Raw genomic sequence first — 23749 nt, forward strand, 5'->3', positions numbered from 1 at the left:
TGGCCGACTGATCTTTGATAAGGCCCCCAAAGTCACCGAACTGAGCCATAATGGTCTTTTCAACAAATGGGGCTGGGAGAGTTGGATATCCATATCCAAAAGAATGAAAGAGGACCCCTACCTCACCCCCTACACAAAAATTAACTCAAAATGGACCAAAGATCTCAATATAAAAGAAAGTACCATAAAACTCCTAGAAGATAATGTAGGAAAACATCTTCAAGACCTTGTATTAGGAGGCCACTTCCTAGACTTTACACCCAAAGCACAAGCAACAAAAGAGAAAATAGATAAATGGGAACTCCTCAAGCTTAGAAGTTTCTGCACCTCAAAGGAATTTCTCAAAAAGGTAAAGGGGCAGCCAACTTAATGGGAAAAAATTTTTGGAAACCATGTATCTGACAAAAGACTGATATCTTGCATATACAAAGAAATCCTACAACTCAATGACAAGAGTACAGACAGCCCAATTATAAAATGGGCAAAAGATATGAAAAGACAGTTCTCTGAAGAGGAAATACAAATGGCCAAGAAACACATGAAAAAATGTTCAGCTTCACTAGCTATTAGAGAGATGCAAATTAAGACCACAATGAGATACCATCTAACACCGGTTAGAATGGCTGCCATTAAACAAACAGGAAACTACAAATGCTGGAGGGGATGTGGTGAAATTGGAACTCTTATTCATTGTTGGTGGGACTGTATAATGGTTCAGCCACTCTGGAAGTCAGTCTGGCAGTTCCTTAGAAAACTAGATATAGAGCTACCATTCGATCCAGCGATTGCACTTCTCGGTATATACCCGGAAGATCGGAAAGCAGTGACACGAACAGATATCTGCACGCCAATGTTCATAGCAGCATTATTCACAATTGCCAAGAGATGGAAACAACCCAAATGTCCTTCAACAGATGAGTGGATAAATAAAATGTGGTATATACACACGATGGAATACTACGCGGCAGTAAGAAGGAACGATCTGGTGAAACATATGACAACATGGATGAACCTTGAAGACATAATGCTGAGCGAAATAAGCCAGGCACAAAAAGAGAAATATTATATGCTACCACTAATGTGAACTTTGAAAAATGTAAAACAAATGGTTTATAATGTAGAATGTAGGGGAACTAGCAGTAGAGAGCAATTAAGGAAGGGGGAACAATAATCCAAGAAGAACAGATAAGCTATTTAACGTTCTGGGGATGCCCAGAAATGACTATGGTCTGTTAATTTCTGATGGATGTAGTAGGAACAAGTTCACTGAAATGTTGCTATATTATGTAACTTTCTTGGGGTAAAGTAGGAACATGTTGGAAGTTAAGCAGTTATCTTAGGTTAGTTGTCTTTTTCTTACTCCCTTGTTAGGGTCTCTTTGAAATGTTCTTTTATTGTATGTTTGTTTTCTTTTTAACTTTTTTTTTCATACAGTTGTTTTAAAAAAGAAGGGAAAATTAAAAAAAAAAAAAAAAGAAAGAAAAAAGAAACAAGGAAAAAAAAAAAAAAAAGATGTAGTGCCCCCTTGAGGAGCCTGTGGAGAATGCAGGGGTATTTGCCTACCCCACCTTCATGGTTGCTAACATGACCACAGACATAGGGGACTGGTGGTTTGATGGGTTGAGCCCTCTGCCATAAGTTTTACCCTTGGGAAGACGGTTGCTGCAAAGGAGAGGCTAGGCCTCCCTGTATTTGTGCCTAAGAGTCTCCTCCTGAATGCCTCTTTGTTGCTCAGATGTGGCCCTCTCTCTCTGGCTAAGCCAACTTGAAAGGTGAAATCACTGCCCTCCCCCCTACGTGGGATCAGACACCCAGGGAAGTGAATCTCCCTGGCAACGTGGAATATGACTCCCGGGGAGGAATGTAGACCCGGCATCGTGGGACGGAGAACATCTTCTTGACCAAAAGGGGGATGTGAAAGGAAATGAAATAAGCTTCAGTGGCAGAGAGATTCCAAAACGAGCCGGGAGATCACTCTGGTGGGCACTCTTACGCACACTTTAGACAACCTTTTTTAGGTTCTAAAGAATTGGGGTAGCTGGTGGTGGATACCTGAAACTATTAAACTACAACCCAGAACCCATGAATCTCGAAGACAGTTGTATAAAAATGTAGCTTATGAGGGGTGACAGTGGGATTGGGAATGCCATAAGGACCAAACTCCACTTTGTCTAGTTTATGGATGGATGTGTAGAAAAGTAGGGGAAGCAAACAAACAGACAAAGGTACCCAGTGTTCTTTTTTACTTCAATTGCTCTTTTTCACTCTAATTATTATTATTGTTATTTTTGTGTGTGTGCTAATGAAGGTGTCAGGGATTGATTTAGGTGATGAATGTACAACTATGTAATGGTACTGTAAACAATCGAAAGTACAATTTGTTTTATATGACTGCGTGGTATGTGAATATATCTCAATAAAATGATGATTAAAAAAAAAAAAAAAGGGATAACAAAAAAAAAAAAAAAAAAAAAAACCAGTGATACTAAATTCTACCAGTAGGGATAGTGAAGACATAAAGGAAACTCAGAACTTAGTTTGGGTAAGAAGTTTGATTCCATCCCTGAAGTGTGCTAGAGAGAATTTTAGAAGGGCTTCTGGAAAGCAACCAAAACTGATTCAAATTGGAGATTCAGTGACCAGTATTTTATAGAGAGCAGGATATGGCAAGAGTGCTGATTGGCAGCTCTCCTTTGCTCTAAGTTCGTATAGGAAACTGTTATCAGGGGACTGCAGAAGGATTTCGTGATTTTAAGAGTTGTTGAAATGCTGAAATGCACTTCTAAAAGATCATTCAATCATTCAACATTCAACATTCAACAAATATGTATTGAGCACCTACCACATACCAAGTACTGCTGCCACACACTATACATAGGGTCAGTGATGTGGTGTCTGCCCCCGTGGGAGCTTTTAAATAATCATCTGTCCTTCTGGGATGACTGGGACATCTTGAATCAGAACAAGACTCAGTTGAATTCAAACAGCATGCCAGTTGCCTAAATGAACAGAAGGTCAAAAATATGTATATGGCGGGTATAAAAAAATATGTGTTACTCTCAGAATCAGAAACAGTCAGCTAGTTGCCTTCTGCAACATGCATTCCTTCTCATTAGTAGAGACTTAAGTTTGAAATGAACATATTGCCACTTGGAATAAAATCCACATTTCCCAACCTCCTTTGCACTAGATATAACAATGAGACTAAATGTTGCCCGGTGAGATGAAAGTAGAAGTACTAGATATGAAACCCATGAAGCCTCCTTGAAAGGGAGGATTTGTACCTTTCTCTCCTTCCTGTATCTTGCTGCTTGAAATAAGAATGTGATGGCTGGAGCTCCATCAGCAATTTTATACTTTAAGGATAAGGGTTACACCCCAGATATAACAGATATATATATGGAAGGAGACTGGACCTGTGGTGATTGCCAAGCCACCACACTACACTACAACTTCAAAACTCCTTTCACATGAGCGGATGGCTTCTATTACAGCTGAGTTTAGTCCTACCTAATAAAGGCTGTTTGTGTTCACCAGAAACCCCAATTCAAGTTGGCTGGCCTCAACAATGAAGATTTATTGGTGCATGTAACTAGAAAATTCCAAAGAAGAGCAGATTTAGAGTAGGTTTGATTTGTCCTTTCAGTGATGCCATCAAAGATTCTTTGTCTCTCCTCTCCACCTCCCAGAGAAGTGCTTTTCAAAAGTTGGCTTTTGTTCAGGAGAGTGCAATGACTGCCAGCAGCTTCTGGTGACAAGCTTTCTTATTCACATTCAGGGAGGGGGATATCACTTTTATAAGTCCTCTCGGAAAAGTGAGGGCGCTTCTTACGGATCTTCTTCATTCTCATTAGCTCAGTTGGTCACCTGCCCATCCCTGAACCACTATAACCAGGGGGTGAGTTACACTGATTCGTTTACCCTGGAGCTACAATTCCCTAACTGTGCGTCGAGGCACACTGGGGGCACTGCAACAAACTCACAGGGATACACGCCAGGATATTTTAAGTTATTTGGACCTAACTCCTTAATAAACTAAAGTGTCAGGGATTTTTGTTGTTGTTGTTGTTTATTTGGTTTTTGGCCTAGAAGCACTGTGAAAACTTTCTGAGACACTAAGGACTGCCATGAACCAAGAAATTTTAAGAACCTCTGGCCTAGAGCCTCAGGTCCTGGAGTCAGGGGTAGAAGTAGCTTCCCCTAGATTATGTTGGCTCCATAAGGGATATGCGGATATCCAAATGAAAACTGAGGTAGTTACCAAGAAAGCAGGGAACAGATATTGGAGAAGCAACTGCAACATCCACTAGATCCTTAGAAGAGCCAAACCCTGAATTCCATTTAGGGAGAAAATTGTCTGCTTAGAAAAATACAAGTTATTTGTCAAAAGTCTTTAGACACTTAGCATTCTATTTTAAGTGTTCTTATTACGGCAATGCACCAATCTAACAAACTTGAGAAAAGTCTGTTACCCTATGCAAATAAGTCTGGTTTTTTGTTTTTTTTTGTTTTTTTTTGTTTTGTTTTTTGGATTTTTTTTTTTTAGGCAGTCAGAGGAATGCTGCTGTCCCTGCTTAGGTTGACATGGCTTTAAAGAGGAATAGCACATATAAAATAAATTTGTCTCCAAATGGATCTAATTCAGTGGAAGCTGGAGCCAGAAATATGAGAATATAAGCTCCTTCTCTGCCCCCCCCCACCCCAAAAATTGGTAGAAATCATGGAGAGAACATAGAATAGTGATTCTCGGTCCTGTCTCCATATTAGAGACACTTGGAGAGCTTTTAAAAAGAAATACTGTTGTTTGGGCCCCACTCCAGGCCAAGTAAATCAAAGTCTCTATGGTTGGAGCCCAGGCAACTATATTTTTCAAAAGGTCCCAGATGACTCTGTGTAGCTAGGGTTGAGAACCACTGGCCTAGGACACTCTACACATCATGGAACGGAGGCAAAAGCCAATCTTATTCAAATCAGAGGAGAAGAGAGACCCTATTAACCTGGGGGTGGAGTGGGGAGCTGGGAGGAGTTGACCTCATTCCTCTCTGGCCTACTTAAATTCCCTCTGCCAAACCAAGATCAAGGCCCAGACTGGGTGAGGGGACCTAGGGTTTAGTGCTAACTTTGCAGCTAACTACCTTCATGTGACAGTGGGTAAATCACTTAATTTCTTCATCTCTCTGGGCCTCTTTAAAGGGGATTGATTAATCCCCAAATATTATCTGCCAATGAGAAGCAAAAGTTAAGTAAAGCAAATTTAAAGCTAAAGTTACCCATGGCATTGACAAAGAGGGTGGAGGGAAACTTAAAGTAACTTTAAGTTGTGTAACTTATGAAAGCCCAATTCAGCTGGAGTCAGGAGCCAAGTCTTATAAAACCATGAAGTCTTGTATATAGGGCACTGGTGTGCTGGAGCCAGCTCCTACCAGCTTAGGAGAGCTGATAGTTTTCAGGAATTTTGCAAGCCAGTTATTAAACACAGGCATTATTAAACATTAAATTATATAAACTTATGATTAAATACATTATATTAAAAACAAAGGTAATAAAATTCACTGCTTCCTAGTTATTTTACTACATTTCACCATTAGCTGTATTCTTGCAGTAATTTATATCTATTGTTTCTGCAGGGTAGAAATACGATGTAATGTTGTGTTTGAAATTGGCCCTCGTGGGGGTATTCACACTATGGAAATCACCGAATGCTGATTTATCGTTTTATTGATTGCCTAGACATAAGAAACTGATAGAGAGAATTTCAATAATGCAGATTAAAGTTAAAAAGTGTCATGTCTGTAACCATTACATTGAGGGAAATTCTTCCTCTTCACAAACTATTACAGGAGCAAAGGCACATACATCGTTGACAAACCAGCAAAGTTCCAATATATGTCTTCATTGTTTCACTTACCTTACTCATTAATATAAACAAAAAATAAAGTGTTCTGTGAGAATCAGTAAGCAATATGGAAGCTGCAGTAAGGAGTATGGAATATTTTATTATTGTTTGTGAATTGTGTGCTATCCATCCTTTGTATTGATAAATGTATAATAAACTTATGTGCGTATGTTTATGCATGTATTTTCCCCTGGAGAGCCGGTTGTTAAACATTTACCAGCACATTGACTCCCTGGAGCTAAAGACCTCAGGGCACTATACAAGTGTGAAAGGCTTTTTTCCTAACCACTTAGGCTAAGAGAACAGTTAAGTAGAGTGATAAAATTGAGGTTCACAATGATGATTTTCTTCACCCTGTTCCAGAAAAATAGAATGCTTTTATGTAGGCCCAGACCTCCCTAACCCCTAGGCAACCATTTCACAAATGGCCAAGCACACTGGATAGAGGACTTTGAATGAATCAGAACAACAACAACAAAAAAAATTAAACATTTTAAAATTCATGCCCTGCTGATAACGGAACCAGGGGATCATTTTCTCATACAAAGAATAGCATTAATCCATCAGTGGTGGGGTCATCGTTGCTGGTCCTGGACATCATTGCGAAGTGAGTACGTTTGGCCATTTCTCATCTCTCACCTTGGAGCCTGCCTCTCTGCTGCTCTAGATGTTACTAATGCCTCTTCCCCCACTGTCTTTTTCCATTCCCAAAGGGCTTTGCTCTTCCTTCATTTGCTTAAAGAACAGAATAGCTAGCTTAAAGGAAACCAAACCATGTAGTCCAGTAACAAACACAGATGACTTCAGGGGCCATTCTCCATCTAAAATGCATTCAAATACAAACTTTTAAAACACATTCATGTCAAACAAATTGCATCTACAGGAAGAATTAGTCCACAGAGTGCCAGTGAGTAAGCTTTGATTCTAGTCTTTCAAGGGATATTGGCAGGGTATAGTTTGGTATGGCAGGAAAAACATGGGCATTTGGAGCTGATGCACCTGGATTTGAATCTGGATATACTGTCTTAATGTGTGATACCTTCCTCCCCTTCCCCTGGACAAATTACTGAATTTCTGTGAACTTTGGTTTTCTCGTCTGTAAAAATGGAGATTATACAACCCAATACACAGGATTGTTGCAAGAAATGAATGACATTTAGATCAAAGCATCAATAAATAAGATGGCTCAATAAATGCTCTGTGTTACTTGCTATCACATGGTTCAAGGGAACCTTAAAGATCAACACGCCCCCAGTACCCAAGGGAATCAATCTTTGAAGGTGGGATTTGGGGTGCTAAGGGACGTGATGGTGCAGGTACCTGTGGATGCACAGCCATGAGCCAAGTAGACAGCTGTTATTGTACTTTGATACAAGACATAAGAATAAGACTGTGGGAGATTTGTTTCTGCAGCAGAGCTCGTCTTAAAGGATAGGTTTAAGTGTAAGGAAGCAGGGTACCATCCCATATTTGCATTTTGGAAAGAGTGTTGTGGACTGAATTTCTTTCCTCCCCATCCCTGAAATCAAGAACTAGTCGGAACTGAGACTCATCCAGAGAACTTCCCTTTGTTCCTCCTGCCCCTGATCTGTTCCCCAGCCCTCCACAGAGCTCAGAGTGGGGCCTCCACAAAGGCTACTGTTTTTGAGGGGTTCTCCCAGATGAGGTTCGTTAGACTGGTGGTTGTAGCTTGAATAATGAAGAAATATTTCCTCCACATACTCATGTGGGACATATAATCTGAGCTGAGACAACAAAAGGAGAATTTGTAGAGAAAATGGCAGCTAGCTCTCAGTGGGAATATTTGGCACTGAAAATTTGCCCAGACTTAACTAAAAAGAGCCATGTAACCCTATTCTTAGGATCTCTACAGCCCAGCAGTTCACAGAAGAGGTTCAAAAGACAATATCTCTGCATCTCTGTTTGTGTTCATTTTTAGCTGATGTGGATTATAAAAAATGAAAATGTGATATCAATTCTAGTGTATTATGCATAGCTATTTTGGCTCAGCCTTAAAAGGATTGCCAAGGCTTAATATTAGTAATATTGCCAGGCATTCAATAAACTCTTGATGGATGGATAAATAAATGAATGAATGACTTTAGATTCTAGTAGCAGTGAATAGTGTGCTTAATTAAGCATCAATATATCATATATTGCAATAGAATCTATCATCAGTTGTTTTTAATTTTGGTTTAGTTTTGACATGTTGAGATGGATACATATGTATATTTCATAGGAAGATCAATAGTGAGCAAGCCAAAAATGTACTTTGACTATTTCCTAAACGTGTATTGATACCTTCTACATAACGTTTCTTCCATACTTGACTAGTAAGTCCTAAATTGTCCTGTGAAACAATATAGCACAGGAATTTTTTTTTTTTTAATAATTACTGTAACACCAAGAAAGCATGAGTAAGAAGCCGGAGAATGGAGTTGCCTTCCAGTCCTTTGGATGAGAAAATTCCCAGAAATGTTAGGAACTGCCGGAAATGCCTGGTTGTTAATGCAGCTAGCCACGCTGATTCCCTTGGGCTGTAAGCCAGACAGTTCCCACCCAATTTTGTGACAGCTACACTCTGGGGAGCAAAGCTGGTTTCTCCAAACCAGCATCTGTGAAACAGGCCACAACAACTGTGGCCAAGATGATTCTCAAAGCCATTTCCTTTCTACGATCTGCATGCCTTCTTCATTAAGAAGGTGCCTGTGAGAGAAGCGTGGTTGACTTTCTTTTTACTGCTAGCATACCATTCACATGCTTGTCCTGCCTTAAATTATAATCATCTCCTGATGGCAAAGCCTGTGACTTAGTCATCTTTGCATCTCTTTCTCTTTCCCGCCTCACACTGCCAGTCATGCCCGAACCAGAGGGGCCGCTCCATGACTGACTTGTGAATTGAACCGAACACCAATTTTCTTGTATCCAATCCCAATAATAATTGCTCTAATTATTTCAAGTAAAGTGGAATAATTCCCTTGGGCAATGGCAAAATTCAGAAAATGTATTTGGGGCAGCAACTTGACTTCTCAGATCCCTCCTCAAAGCCCTGCAGAACTGATGTGTACTATTCAGTGTTTAGTCTGGGGCTTCTCAGGATGTAGAGTAATCTGCTTTCAGGGCTAGGAATTTGTAATGACGAGTGGAGGGGTCAGGTGCTTTCTCTTTTCCGCTCTGACTTGGGCACAGTGGAAGCAGGAAATACATGCCCTGAGGTTAAAAGAACGCTATACAGAGAGCTCTGTAGCAATGCCACCTCCCCCAGCCTTTCTTAGAAAAAAAATGTTGGAATATGGAATGAATCAGCCCAACAGCTGCATTCTCAGGATTTTTGAAATGATGCTCATCTTTCAACAAAGGCTCTGTGCATCCACAAAGCAGAAACAAAACCTGTTCCCCGCGCTTGCCATTGCTCAGTCCCCAGCAGCTTGAGCTCTTTGAGGCAATACCCTGCCTGGTGGGCTGTGAGAGGGCACCCCTGCAGGGCCCATTTGGGCACAACAGGGGAAAGGTGTTATAGAGAGATAGTCTTCCTGAGTCTTTGTGTGTTGCCCTCAGAATGGCAAGCTCCCTGCATTGTGCATACAGATGTATCTCCTCAACCCAACTATAAATAAATGGCAAGCTTTCTTATTCAGACAGCCATAGCATATAAGAGAAAGGGAAACAACTGCTTTGACAGAAAAATGAAACCTGTGCTTCATCCCAAAAGTCAAATTCTTTGTGTTTAGAATAAACAGACCTTTAGATTTTTTGTGGGGGGAAAAATGTATTTATAGTTTATTATCTGTAGTTACCACTTCCTAAATCCTTTTCGTTTAGAAAGACTATGCCTGACATAGCCCTTGTATTTCTTTTCTTTCCACAGTTAAACTGAACCCCTCACTGCCCCAAATAGGGCCTTTTCTAATTATTAAAAGTCATTTCTTTGGGTACATTTTTTAAACTGTCTTAAAATGATAACTGTGAGGCCTTGATAAATTAATTGAAAAGCTTTTCCTAAGGTGGCTTTTGGTGGTTTTGTTAAGAAGTTTATGTTAAGAGTAACTCTCCATAGAATTTATCAGCAAATTACTTCATATATTCCCACCATCAAATTATTTCCCCACTTAGGATATTATAATTCCTTTCCTTCAAGTAATGAAAAAAAAATGAAACTATCTTCAAACAATTCTAGGTTGGATGCTGATCCTTATGTCAATAATTTTAAGAATGCCCCCATCAGAAGCTATAAATTATGAATACAAGGCCACAAAAAGGGGGATGCATTAACGTGAGAAAAAAGCAGCAATTAAAATTTCAAATAAATGCCACTCATTGAATAACAACAAATAAGACAAACAGGTATTGAGAAGGAAGCAGATTGTTCACTCAAGATGGTGAGAATGCGGGGTGGGGGCAGGACATGGAGAAGCTGGAGCCAAAGCAAAGCACAAACCGGAAAGGAAATACATAGTTTCCACTATTCCAATGAAACTTGGCACTTTCTGAGCTAGACACAACTTTGGAGGGTTTCGTTTGTTCACTTACTGATAAACAACAAGTGGGCACTGATAAAAATCTTTGACAACACTTCCTCTGGAATGTACAAGCATTCCATGTTTTCTGCTTCGTAGCCACCACTGGACATGCATGAGTCAGACTGAGGTGGGGAATTTGCCCAGACTGCGCACGGAACCACTGAAGGTATAGTCAGGCTGAGAGGCGTGATCATCCATGCTTTTTTCTCCATCGTCTTGTACTAAGAGACCTGGGTACTTCCTTTATCTATAGATCAAGAGTGCAGTGAAGCACCCATAGACCATGAATCGAACCGGAAAACCAACTGGCAGTTATCTGGTGCTTGTGAATAGTGGGAGAGACTAGCCTGTATATCCAGTAGCCTGTATATACCTTGGGCCAGAAAATGCTTCCCACATTTCTCCCTATTGCTTAGAAAATGAAGTTAAACTGTATTAGATTTTCTGGATTTTGTTTTGTTTGTGCCTAGGCTTGACCAGGTAACAGTGGCTGTACATACCATGTTTTAAGGACCTTTGTGTGAGAGAAAGCCAAGATTTCCTTTTGAATCGCTGGTGTCTTACCTGGTAATAGTTGGCCCAGGGAACTGTCCCAAATGGTCTGGAAGAAATCCTCAGCTTCTTTTCCACTCCTTGTGCACGTGGACAGTTCAGTTCTGACTCCAAACATGACTAATCATCTTGGTCCATCTTTAACAGCACACTATAACAGAGATTCAGACAGTGTAATCCCATTCCCTGCACCTGGAAAGAAGGATATTGGACATACTGGCCAAAAGCAATTGCTGAAAAGTTTCACAAAACCTAACTGCCATCTTGCCATGTAGACTCAGGACTACTTATACACATGAAGAAATCAGTCTCCCATTGGGTTACCATACTGTTTCGCTAATCAGAGATCACAGGCTGACAGAGGCAGACATATTTGGTCTGGTATACACAATGCTTTTTTCTTTTCTTTCTTTTTATATAATGCCTTTAAGTGCTGTACATTCTCCAGTTCACCCCAGGTACCACCACTCCCTATCGCCTTACATCCAAAGTCATTAGTGTTAGGCCCACAGAATATAATGCTCTTCTGTAAGGCACAAAAAAACAAAACAAAACATAAAAACCACCCCAGTCTCATTGATTTTAGTCAAGTTTCACATTAAGTGTGATTATATTTCTATTTCTGGACCCAGACCATACCTTATTTTTCTGAGGGAGTAAAATTTTATGTATTGCATAGTTGACCATGTAGGTAATCACAGTAACTCCTGTAGATCTCTATATCCTTTGAAAGGGTGAAAGGAAGAAGTGAATCAATTAGTTGCAAGTATGTTTTGATCACCTGCTGTATGCCAAGTGACTTACAAAAAAAAGGGAAGAGAACTCATATTTATTACACATTTAATATGTGCTAGGAACTTGTGCCGAGCACTTTACGTATGTTATCTTTTTTTTTTAATATTATATATGTTTTGTTTTTTAAAACAATTTTCAGAGTTACCCTATGGGAAATAGTATTACATTGTCATCCCATTTTACGGCTGAGGAAGTTGAAGCTCTGAGAGTTGAAGTGACTTGCCCAAGGTCATACAGTTAGTGTGTGGCAGACTCCACATCCCATGCTTCTGACCCCTCCATTATGCCTAGACTTCATTCAAGGAGCTAGCACTCTGGTTGAAGAGAGACTGCTGAAAAACTCCTAATTTTGAAAATCTTGTGAACTTCTTAGCAATTCTCTGTAAAGGATCTAGGCAGGAGGAATGCCAAGAGCCTGCAAGACTATTGGATTATCTGTTAAATAATGTAGGCCTTAGAAAGGAGGCTGAAGAAACTACCATAAGAATATGATGAAAATAGTCTCATGCAGTCTTAAGAAAAAGGATTGACCTCTAAAACAATGTATCTTAAGAGTGAGGGTAAAGGTCAAAACTTACCAGAATAGTAGACAGGATTGCAAACTAGAAATTTGAACCAGGTCATATCAGTCATAAAATATTAGTAGTTTATTAAGGACTTATCATGTGCTAGTCACTGTACCTAATATACATTATCTTCATTTAATCTTCATAATAGCTATATAAGGTGGACTCTAATTACAAGTGAGGAAGCCAAGAAGCCAAAAAAAAAAAAAAAAAAATAGAAGAAAAGAAAAAGCTTAGATTTACACAGCAAATAAGACTCCAGCCCAGATCTGACTCCAGACCTCATAATCTTAATGTGTTCCCTCCCACACAATAATAAATGGAGGCTACTATTGCTTTCTTTTGGAAGCAACCAAAAAGAAGGTCCACATAAGGAATAATTAAATAGCTATTGGTAACAGAAGAGAGCTGCTTGGGTCTGGATTTGTTTTCTCTCAAACTTGCCTCTTCATATTATTTCCTGGCATATCCATGTTATGAAGAGGCTTAAATTAAGTATGTCATTAATTTGCTTAAAAAAATTCACCCTTAGGAATGAGTGTTTTTAATTTCTTAATTGTCCACATGCCCCCATAGATCTAAGGTTTCTGAATCAGGACTCTAAAGAAGGACTCAGACCTCACATGTGATCCACTCTTTGGGCCTAACACTTTTGGGGACTAATTCAAGTAAAAAGTGCAAGAGAGATGTTCCATCAAGCCCTTTAGCTACACTAGACTGCACCATGTTGTAATAGGATCACGTATGAAAAAAGAATTAATGTTACTACAAGAGAATAAATAGTAAGTACCAAATGAGTGCCAAAAAGCAGTTACAGTAATCTGTAGGAGGGAGAGATCTACTGGATCTGTGGAAGTAAGAAATAGAACAAAGCAAGCTGACGAACAAAGAAAGCTCTGAGTTGCACAGATCTAAGTTTGAGTCCTACCTGTATGACCTTGACTACGTTATTTGACCTCTGTCACACCAGTTTCTTCATCTATTAAATGGGATGCTTGTGAGATTGTGTAATAAATGTAGAATGTTTAGCATGGTGCCTGCTTATTCTTATTATTATATAGTTATCTATTTGTCTGTCAGTCCTCCTCTACTAGACAGTGATCTCTTGAAAGCTGGGTCCCTGTCCTAGTCATCTCTGTCTCTCTCAGCCTCTCACACATGGCTAGTGTGTGTGCACGTGTGTTTGTGTGTGTAGTTTTTGCTAAATTAGACTAAAGGCCTCTTCGAGACCCAGGGCACCCCACTCATTCATTCAAGGACATCATCAAGATCCCAGCATTGGCCTCGCCATCTCACTGATCCGTCTTATGAACAAAAACTAGAAAAACAGTAGTTTGAAAACCTAAAAATAAAACCAGAAACAAACACATCCCTTAAAAGAACAGGGGGAAAAAACTTGCAATTCTTCCAAAGAATCATTATTTAATCAGGTTTTTCTCTTCTGAATCTAAGTGAATTGAATTAGTAGATAGAAACCCAAACACAGAGGAATGTGCTTAGGCATCAATTGCAAGTTTATATTCCACCCACTCGGCCTGTCTTCTCTTGTGAAAATGTGGGGAGACATTCTGCTTAGGCCTGCTTTGTTTCTCTTTATAGATCATGCAACAGATGAGTGACCACCGCTACGACAAACTCACTGTGCCTGATGACATGGCTGCCAACTGTATATATCTAAATATCCCTAGCAAAGGGCATGTCTTGCTGCACCGAACCCCAGAAGAGTATCCAGAAAGTGCAAAGGTAAAAAAAAAAAAAAAAAATGCCACCCTTCCTGGCTACTGCAACTGGGTAGGCCTCCTTCTCGTTCTTCCTGTCTGGAGATTCTTCATGATGGTGTGACAAAAAATAGGGGCTTCCTTTTCCTCAGTACATATCAAATTGTTAAGAAAGTAGAAAGGATCATTGTAATTTTGGGCACAAGGAAATATTTAACTTGCTTTTCTCATCATGGCGTTGGTCACTAATACATGCACAATAATTGAGACGATCTTGCCTGGTATTCAGAGATGTTCAGGTAAGTCCTCAGATCTCCCAAGTCTGTGCTCCAGCTCTGATTAAATGCACCTCCCCACACTCAGATGTTCATTAAGCATAGAGCTACCGTCAGTGGTCAACTCTGTCATTTTCTGACAGATCTAAGCTGCCCTCATTAGCAGGTGATTTCTTTCTTAAGGCAGAGAAGTACAAATGACCCAAAGAAGTGGGCACTCGCTGTTAGGGCTGTGAAAAGGAGGGGTGGGGTGGGGGGCTGCACTTCTAGGTAGCAAAAGCTCTTCTTTGGCAAAAAGGATAGAGCAGGAAGAAATGGTACCTGTTAAGTTCTCTGCATTTGTGTTCCAGCACAACATTTGTGTTCTGCATTTGTCCCTAGATTGGGAATTCCTTCCTGCTCTAAGAAAATCTACCTTATCTTTCAGAGCACTCTGTCAGGCTCATCTGTATTTTTAGTTATTTCAATTTAATCCTACCAAGCAGATATAACAGTCCTCATCCAAAGCACCTTCAAGTGTCCAAACCCTCTAGACATTTCAGCACCTTCATCTCTACCCAGAAGAACAAGATATTTATACTAAGCAATACAAAAAAGCTTTTAGTAACCACTGATTTTAATTTTTTATATCTTAAGATTGAAAGATGAGAAAAAATATTTTATGCTACCTTTGAAATATGAAATACTATATAGTTAGGTTTACCCTCAATCACTCTCTTTCTTGGCAGACAAAGAGGGAAGGGTGGGGGAATACAAAGATAATGTCTCTATTTCCAGGGCTGAACATGTGAACCTGAGAAAAATACAGGACTCTTGGGCCCAGACTGGGGCTTAACCCTCTCTCAGATACATAGTATCTCTCATACTTTAACATACTTCAGGGTTGTTAAAAATGCAGATTCCTGGATCCCCTCCCCACCCTGGCATCTGCAGTATGAACAAGCACCTAGGTGGATCCCAGAACTCAATCTGAGAACCTGATCTCTGGATTATTCATGCCTCTTCAGCCACAGGGACAACCACCCAGTCTTTAACTGCCTCTCAATTTAGCCCTGCGTCTGTCAACCATAACTATGTCAATGATAACAGCAGCCAAGTTTCTGAGTGCTTCCCCTGGACCAGGTACTATGCCAAGCATGCTACTTGCATTATCTTATTAATCCTTACATCAGCCCTCTGAAGGCTGTTTTATTTTTCCAGTGTTACAGAGAAGTAAACTGAGGCTCAAAGGGACTGTCACTTGACTGAAGTCACACTGCAAGTAGTATATTGACAGAGCGATGTTTGGATCCCCACACTCTGCTCAGCTCCAGCGCTTTTAATTAACCACTGTACTGAATTTTAAGAAACCCATTGCTTCCTAAAGATGTATGATAGATTGTTTCTAGGCAGTGTGTTTTCAAATGGCTTTTGTAAAATAAAAAAAAAAAAATTGCTGTGCTTGATTGTCAGAGAAATATCTGGTGGACTGTTAATTTGTCTTGACACATACTTTCTCTCCACGTCAAAAGATGCTGTATAATTCACAGCTGTCATTTAAAAGAAGTTTGACCTGAAATACATCACTTAAATTGTATTTTGTCAAATTTTTCCAGAGGTGTGGGTGAGGAAAGAAACATTCAAGTATAGTTCATAGAGTTTTAAAGTCTGGAAAAGAATAATATTCAGACCAAAGAAATGGCCACCTACTTTCACATATCACTTAATCTAGCAACACCAACTATGAGTAAAGGCCCCTCTAATAAAAACCACATTTCTGACACATCTTTGGCTTTGAAGTTAAAGCACGGAGCTGGTGCTTAACCAATTGCAACTAGCTCCGTGGGTATGGCTGTGGGTATGTGTGTGGTCTTCATTGCATGTGTACCTTGGATAAATGAGTGAAAAGCCTAACTCACAAGCTGAATTTGTACTTTATAACAAAGGAGTAAGACAGAGGCATAAACATAATCCTTCTTCTCTTCCTTTCCCATTACTCCTTCTGTAGGTTTACGAAAAACTGAAGGACCATATGCTGATCCCCGTGAGCAATTCTGAACTGGAAAAGGTGGACGGGCTGCTCACCTGCTGCTCAGTTTTTATTAACAAAAAGGTCAACTCCTGAGCCGCAGAGCCTTGTAGCTGGCAATCCGGCATACACAGGGCTGCTGACTCTGTACCCACTCTGTTGTTTTCATTGACAATCTCCTGTGCCACTGTGCTACTAACTCTTGTTTACAGAAATTTACTTTTAAGTTTAATTGCTTTATTCTGTACCCCACCCTCACTCCCCTCACGGTGGTACCTAAGTGGTGGATTTGCTAAATGAATTAAGCAATCTAGAAATTATAGAACTAATGAACTATTGAAATGTGAATAATATTAGTAAGGAAAACTCACTTTAGTGTTTGTATTATCAGTGTGGAAATCATTCAGTTGCCAATATATTCTGAAGAATGTCTTTTTGATCAGTCAAATAAGCTGGGTTTTTTGTGTCCTTTTTTTGTCTTTGTATTAATAATCATCTTTGGGTCCTGTGAAATTCCTTGTGCATATATGTCCTCCCCCTTTCCCTCTTTTTTTCTTCTGCATTCTGAAATTTTTCTTCCAGTGGCTTTCTTTTGCCTTTCCCACATGTATCCAAATCACCTTGACCTTGGGTAAAATCTAAAGTCTTGTTTTCTGGGTGCCTTCCTGCAGGCCCCCCCGTCTGCCAACAGTCTGCCTCACGGCTGTATCTTCTGTCTCCCTCCAGAGGGGCAAACAGACCACTCGGCAGAACTGTGACCACACTTGGAGCAGCTGTTTGGGGAAGTGTTACTATACAGAGGCACATCCTGGCTGGGTGTGGCCCAGAGATCTAAATTCCAGAAGGAGGGTAAATTTATCACACCTAGGAAGGTAAATTCAGCACCAAATGGGTGCTAAGGGATCAAGAAGTTTGGAAACACCCCATGGGGGCAACATCTTAAAAGGTCTTTAAGACACATTCCATGTATTTTTGCTTCATATATGCTTCATATATAGACTTTGGAGAGAAGTCTTATTTTTTCCTTATTTAGCTCATTTCTACTTCTCCCCCACCCTAACTTGCCTTCTTGCCAGCCTTTTATCCCTGCTGTTATTCTGGCCTAGCAAAGTTATTTCTTTCAAAAGAGATATCACATCTCAAAATGATTGTTGATGGTATAGTACAACCCAGAGGGAAGAGAGCCTCATGGTTGGTTGTTCAGAAAGTGAGCAGCTTGTGCTTGAAACCAACCTCAGACAGTGGACAACTCTACTTTGAAATATGCCTGAATATTTACTGTGGAATTCAAATAAATCATCTTTCTTTTCTAGGCTTCAAATTACACAACTTTAAACTGACGTGGGTCCCTCACAAAGAACAATGCCATGGTGAAGGAAGAGACCATTGTCTTTTACTTAAATCTGAAAGATTCAGCCTATTAAGCCAGGGAAATGGTACTTTCCAAAGGATGGTGACTGATTCAGGCATTTATCAAACTTCCTAGTCATCTCCACCTTTCCTGTATTGCCTGTGGCTTATTGTTTAAGATTAAAAATCACAAAGATTAAGAAATAGTACTTCAAGCCTTGCTTTCTTCAGCTGTATGTTTGTAATCAAACATTTTTTACGTTGGTGACCAAGAGAGAATTACCTTCATTCATTTCAACTCCCCCTTAGCAGATGGAAGTGATAAACCTCTGAGAAGATCAAAACATCCTTAGCTACTATTAGTCTTTTTCCTTTATTTAATGGTTTTATGACAAAAATTTGAAGAAATTCCGTCTTTTCCTTGTTTTTTAATGTTTAAATTCATATCACATGCAAATATCTAATTATGTGCATCCTGTGAATGAACCATTTCTTGGTCACTGTCATATTTCAGACTGTCTCATCATGGATGAATAATATGTTTTTATCAGAGAGAGAATGAATGTTAGCCACATGCCAAAGTTAGTAAAGAATTGTTCTCAGCAGTTATGGCTGCCCTCTTGGGTTAAATCTGGCCCTACAGTGGCAGAAGTAGAAAAGCTCCCTGTGAGAGTTCAACGTCTCAAAAACAACTACAGGAAAGATAACCCAATCAGCCAGTTTATGGTTACTATTAAGGCTAACTAGCATATATTTTTCAGTATCTTTTCTTCTATCATCTCCTATTAAAGAACTGTTCCCTATTATATTCAGTCAATTGCAAGTAAATAGATTTTTCTTTTGAGCAATTTGTTTTGCAGAAGGCTGTTTTTCACTTCTTTCCTTCTTTCCTTCCTTTGTCTCAAGAAATCACTTAGAATCTGTGTGCCTCTTCTACAGAATCTTATTCTGCATTGTGATGTTACCTATTAAGCTAACTTCTTTGGACTCCTGATTATGTGAAAACCTAAAATACTTGCAGCATAGTAGTTTTACATCTTTGATGTTCTCATCTGTATAATGTTATCTTTGAAAAGGAAATATTACCCATTTCATAAGTTGTCCCTTCTTGTTCATTGTGATTTGTAAGGATGGATAAACTAACAGAAACTGCTTTTTGACAATATAAAGACATTAATAATTGCATTTAGGCAAGTAAAAGTTGAGTCAGAAATATTTGGTCTGTAAAATTCAATTTAATAAGGACAATATAGAGAAACTACATTATTAAGCATTATTTCTTCAACTATGATGGATTGTTATAGAAATCAGCAGGTAGATATTTCTAATGCATATTGATTGCTCTTTTAAGCTACTGTGAACAGATTTCTAAGGCCACCTCTTCATTTTTAATGGGAGGGGAATAGTCTGTAGAGAATAATGTGGCTTATTTAGAGTTGCATGTTAGTCTTTGTAATTATTGACTCGAACATTCTACAGAACTCAAGACATGATTTCAATATGGTGTTAAATTTGTGCATTTTATTTTAATGACCACTTCATTCCAGCCAGTGTGTGGTTATCCACTCTGTGTGCCAAAACCTGTAATGCCTTTCATGGCCCTTTAGTCCAGAGAAGTTCTGCACTGGTCTTAGTCTCTTGCTATCCCAATCCTACATGTATACCAATCATGAGGAAATAAAGTGTGAATTGTACTGTGATCAACAGCATATGTCTCTTTTTTGCAACAGAAACTGCCAGGGTAAATGAAATCATTTCTTTGCTCTCAGAAACAGAATGTTCTCTCTTATACTATAGGCTGTGGAATTAGAACTACAGAACGTGTAAATCAACTGCCATCAAAAGCTTGGATTAAAATATTTGCAATGATGCCTCATAAGTCAGGCACTTAAAAATATGTGTATTAACCATGATAGGTCAGGAGATCTTGATTTCACATGTTCTTCTCCTTAAAAGGCTTCCCTTTTTCCTTTTAGTCCTGAGTCGTCAGTACATTGTATGGCTCAGTTATGGAGGCAGTTGAACAATTTTTTTCTTCACTCACGTGAAAGTTTGGTTTTTGTTTGTTTCTTTTCTTTCTTTCTTTTCATTTTTACAGATATGTATAAGCAACTTCTCTCTTAGGAAATTTGAGGGTTTTTTAAATGAAACTTTTATTTTCAACAATTTTTTTTTCAAACGGAATGTACTTTATTGTTTTTTTTTCTGATTGTAAAAATAACTGCTCACTGTAAGAATAAAATTCAAATACATAAAAACTGTAAAAACAAAAGAAAAAAATCACCCGAAACTTCATCACCCAGACATAACCACTATTAACAGTTTGAAGAATATTCCCTCCTCACAGCTATGAATGGATATTGATATAAATACGGAATATTACAGGATCATGCTGTTCTATAGCTGCTTCTTCCACTTAGCAATATATTGTGTGCACCTTTCCATGTCAATAAATATAAATCTACATCAATTTTAACAGCCTGAGTGTTCCAGAGTATAGTTGTCCAAGCAGCTCTTTCTAACTTACATGGAGTGTTATACCACAGATGGTTGTTATGCCCATGTTGTTGTAAGTCTTCAGGTTATCAAAAACATGCTGCTTATAAGTTATCACACACACCCCAGAGCTAATTCAATCTGGTATATTCTGAGCATTAACTGAATGTTATGTGTGAATGATCACCAAAGGCAGAGAACACTAGTAAAATTCCTTGGGGAGATCATTGATTAGATCACACCTTCGGTTGACATTGTACTGATTAGTTCTCCATTGTTTAGACTTGTAATGACATTGGCAATGAAACTAAAAAATGCCACCACTGCAAACTTGCTCTGTGCCCCAACAGGAAGTGGAACCACGTACCAGAGTGCAGTGCTCCTCACGGAGAAGAGAGGGAGATACTTTTTAAAGGAATGGTTGGCAGGGGTTCCCTAGACCATCTTCCTCCCAGCCTTTGGGAAGAATGAAGGAAGGTAAGAATGAGAAAAATCCCCTCAGGACAAGCTGCAGATTCTGAAAATGTTGGTCAACAACAAATTTAGATAAGTGGCACATATTTAATAAGTGCCTACAGCGTGTCAGGCTCCATGATGTGGCTCCTGTCTGACAGCTGATCTTGGGGAGGGGAAGGGAAGAAGACTACACAAGTGTACAAATCATCACACAGCATCAAGTAAGGAAAGAGCTATAAAAGAAGAACAGGGCTATGGCAGTTCCCAAGTGGGGGCCAACAGACAGAGGAATTGGGTTTGAGCTGGGCTTGGAAGGACAGCTCTGCATCAGTGGACAGAGGTGGGAGTGTAGGCATTCCAGGCTGAGGGAACAGCATGAGCAAAGCCATGGGGGTGAGAGGATATAGTGTGCATTTCAGAAACAAATATTTGTTAAGCACCTCCTGTTGCTAATTAACTCTGCCAGGTTCTACGGATACAATGGCCACCAAGACAAGACAGTCCCTATTTTCCTGGATTACATCCAACAAGGAAGACAGACTAAGCAAGTGTGACGAACTTTATGAAAGGAGGATGAGATGCTCAGAGCAGATAGTAGAGGCATGCAAGTTGATTTGCTTGACTGAAACATGGAATAAATAGAAGAGCTTAGTGAGAGAGAAAGCTGACTATGTAGCTTGGAATGTCCCGGGCCTTGACAGCTACACTGGAGTATTTGGACTGAATCTGGCAGTCTGTGAGAACACCTGGACTTTGGGATCAGGGAGTGATATTATCAGAGCTTGATAATATCAAGGCAGCATCGTATAGGACAAACGGGAACTGAGAAACACTGGTGTTTCTCCAAGGTTAATTTCTCCAAGTTTAGTTTGTCATTTAAACATCTCTTCTCACCACCAAAACAGAGCCTGAAAGCCAAGCAATTAACTTTCTCTATATTTTCTTTCCTGAAAAACAAATTAATAACACCTACCCCTCCCAACTCTAAAGGAGCATTTTCAACACAAATGAGATAAAAGGACTGAAGGGTTCTTTGGAAGAAAGGTATAATGTAAATATCATTATCATCAGCATTATCCTAATCAACTCCTATCACAGCAAGTTTGGATCCCATCAACATGTCATCTTCTATTTGAAACATCAATCAACTACTCCAGAAATAACTCAGGATTTTCATCATTGATGTCTCTAAACTGGCCTGACAGTTTTCGTGGCGAAATCACAGGCTTCCCTCGTAGCTGACACTGCTGCTCCACAGACAAACTTGCATTAGGAAACTGTTGGCAAATTGGAACGTCCTCCAATTCCCTTCCTCCTTCTGAAGACTCATTTCTAACTCAGTGAAAGATGGGTCACTTATAGCCCAAGATAACTGGGGTTATCAGGCTTTTAGAAGAACATGTAAGGGCCAAATATATTACTGTCACTATAAATAAATAAAAGATTCAAACAAGTGTGCCAGCTAACCTCTTGTTAAAATATAGCCTGGGCTGGCTTGTGATATGAATGCCTAAAAGCAGTGATAGGTCCCTAGTCTTGAGAATAGGGACCTAGGCCCTATAAATAGGCCCCCTCTATTTAGAAATAGATATTTTGGTCATTTAGCTTTCAATACAAAGAAAGAGCTTTGGTGAACTCACTCCAATCTAAGGAGGTAGTTTGCTTTTTCCTATGCTTAAATGTTTTTAAAGGAATTTCTTTAAGTTCCTGCTAATGGACAAGGAAACTTACTGATTAGCTAGGTCTTTGGGGCAGGAACTCAGAGGACAACTGCTCAACGTGAGACTAGAATACTCGGTGCTATGTGTTGGAATTTTCCACAAAATTCCACAAAAGACTCTTTGCATACTTTACACTGATGCAGGAGAAATTCAGGAAACAAACAAGTTCTGATTCCAGGCAACAGGCGAGCTTCTTAGAAATGTTAGCTCTTCTACCTCTGGAAGAAGCTTGTGGAATAAACACTGATTCATGGATCCGACAGAGATTTAAAATTCATGGAAGGATGTGAACAAAGTCATCTATTTTGTTTCCAGGGAACCAAATGAGAGTAGAAGGCCCCATAGGGGAAATGGAGCCTTTATTTCCAGGCTCCATGATAATTGGGGGTGATGGAAGAAGTGTTGTTACCCTGACAAGATTAGGAATCTGTCAGGAAATAGAATTTCATCCCCATTTGGTTCGAATGAAGAGATTTTAATGAAAGTGTTGTTAAGGTACAAACAAGGAATAGTAACATACCCAGAGACCAGCTCTCGGCAGCACTCCTAGATCCAACAGGATAGGGATAGGAAATCATGTTACTGGATCTGGGACAGAAAAGGAGTGGCTCCCACTCCACACAGAGACCAGGTTCCAAAGCAGAGAAACAGTACCCCAGCCTCTCTCTTTTCCCACCCTCTAATTTGCTGATGCTTTTTGTTGACCGAATGCAAGTGCAAGATGGATACAGAGAGAAGGTTCAGCCTCCTGGGGCTCTGAGCTGACAGAGAAGGTGGAGAAAGGCTCTGGAGAGGGTCAGGATATGTGGCACGGTGCCATCTACAAATATGAAGTCCTAGACCATCGGAGAGTGGCCATCACCAACTCCGTCTCTCAAGGTTTTATATTTTTTGACAGATTCCTCAGGCACTTGCCAGTTCAGTGGTCTGGTTCTCCCTCCCTCAATATCAGAAAATGATTGGATGAATCAACAATAGAAAACGAGTACACACAACCTGAGGGTGAAAGAATGTCACATTCCAGACCTATGAGTTTTGGACCTCTTTAGTAAGCACTGCATTATTCTAAAATTAGAGCAGTCTCTTGGGCACCTAGTGCCCAAAAACAGCTAGTTGCCTTTTTTACAGCATGCCCATGACCTTCTGGTGACATAAAGTTGTTTAGGACTCCACAGAATCTCTTTTCTCTCTTTCCCCTTTTGTTTGTACATCAAAACCACCTTGCCAGGCACAAGCCGTTTTGGTTTCTCATGGTCATGTTGCTCATGGGGAGAATATTCAGTAAGTTCCCCATTCCTAGGACTATTATTCAAGTAGAGGTCATACCCAAGAGTCATTGTTGAGAGATTGCTGTATCCAATAAAGTCTCATATAGATAATATCCAATGTGCTTTAC

General features: G+C 39.6%; 1 protein-coding gene across 1 annotated transcript in view; it reads left to right on the forward strand.

Annotated features, from left to right (window-relative positions):
- DDAH1 (dimethylarginine dimethylaminohydrolase 1) overlaps positions 1-19386 on the forward strand; it is a 168815-nt gene extending 149429 nt beyond the window's left edge. Inside the window, exons 5-6 of the mRNA XM_037826742.1 lie at positions 13929-14072; positions 16310-19386. Of these exons, the coding sequence (XP_037682670.1) occupies positions 13929-14072; positions 16310-16426 (261 nt within the window). The 3' untranslated portion in view covers positions 16427-19386. The remainder of the gene's footprint in view (positions 1-13928; positions 14073-16309) is intronic.
- The last annotated feature ends 4363 nt before the right edge of the window (positions 19387-23749 follow it).

Source organism: Choloepus didactylus, chromosome 2 (assembly GCF_015220235.1).
Source record: "Choloepus didactylus isolate mChoDid1 chromosome 2, mChoDid1.pri, whole genome shotgun sequence".
Taxonomy (NCBI): domain Eukaryota; kingdom Metazoa; phylum Chordata; class Mammalia; order Pilosa; family Megalonychidae; genus Choloepus; species Choloepus didactylus.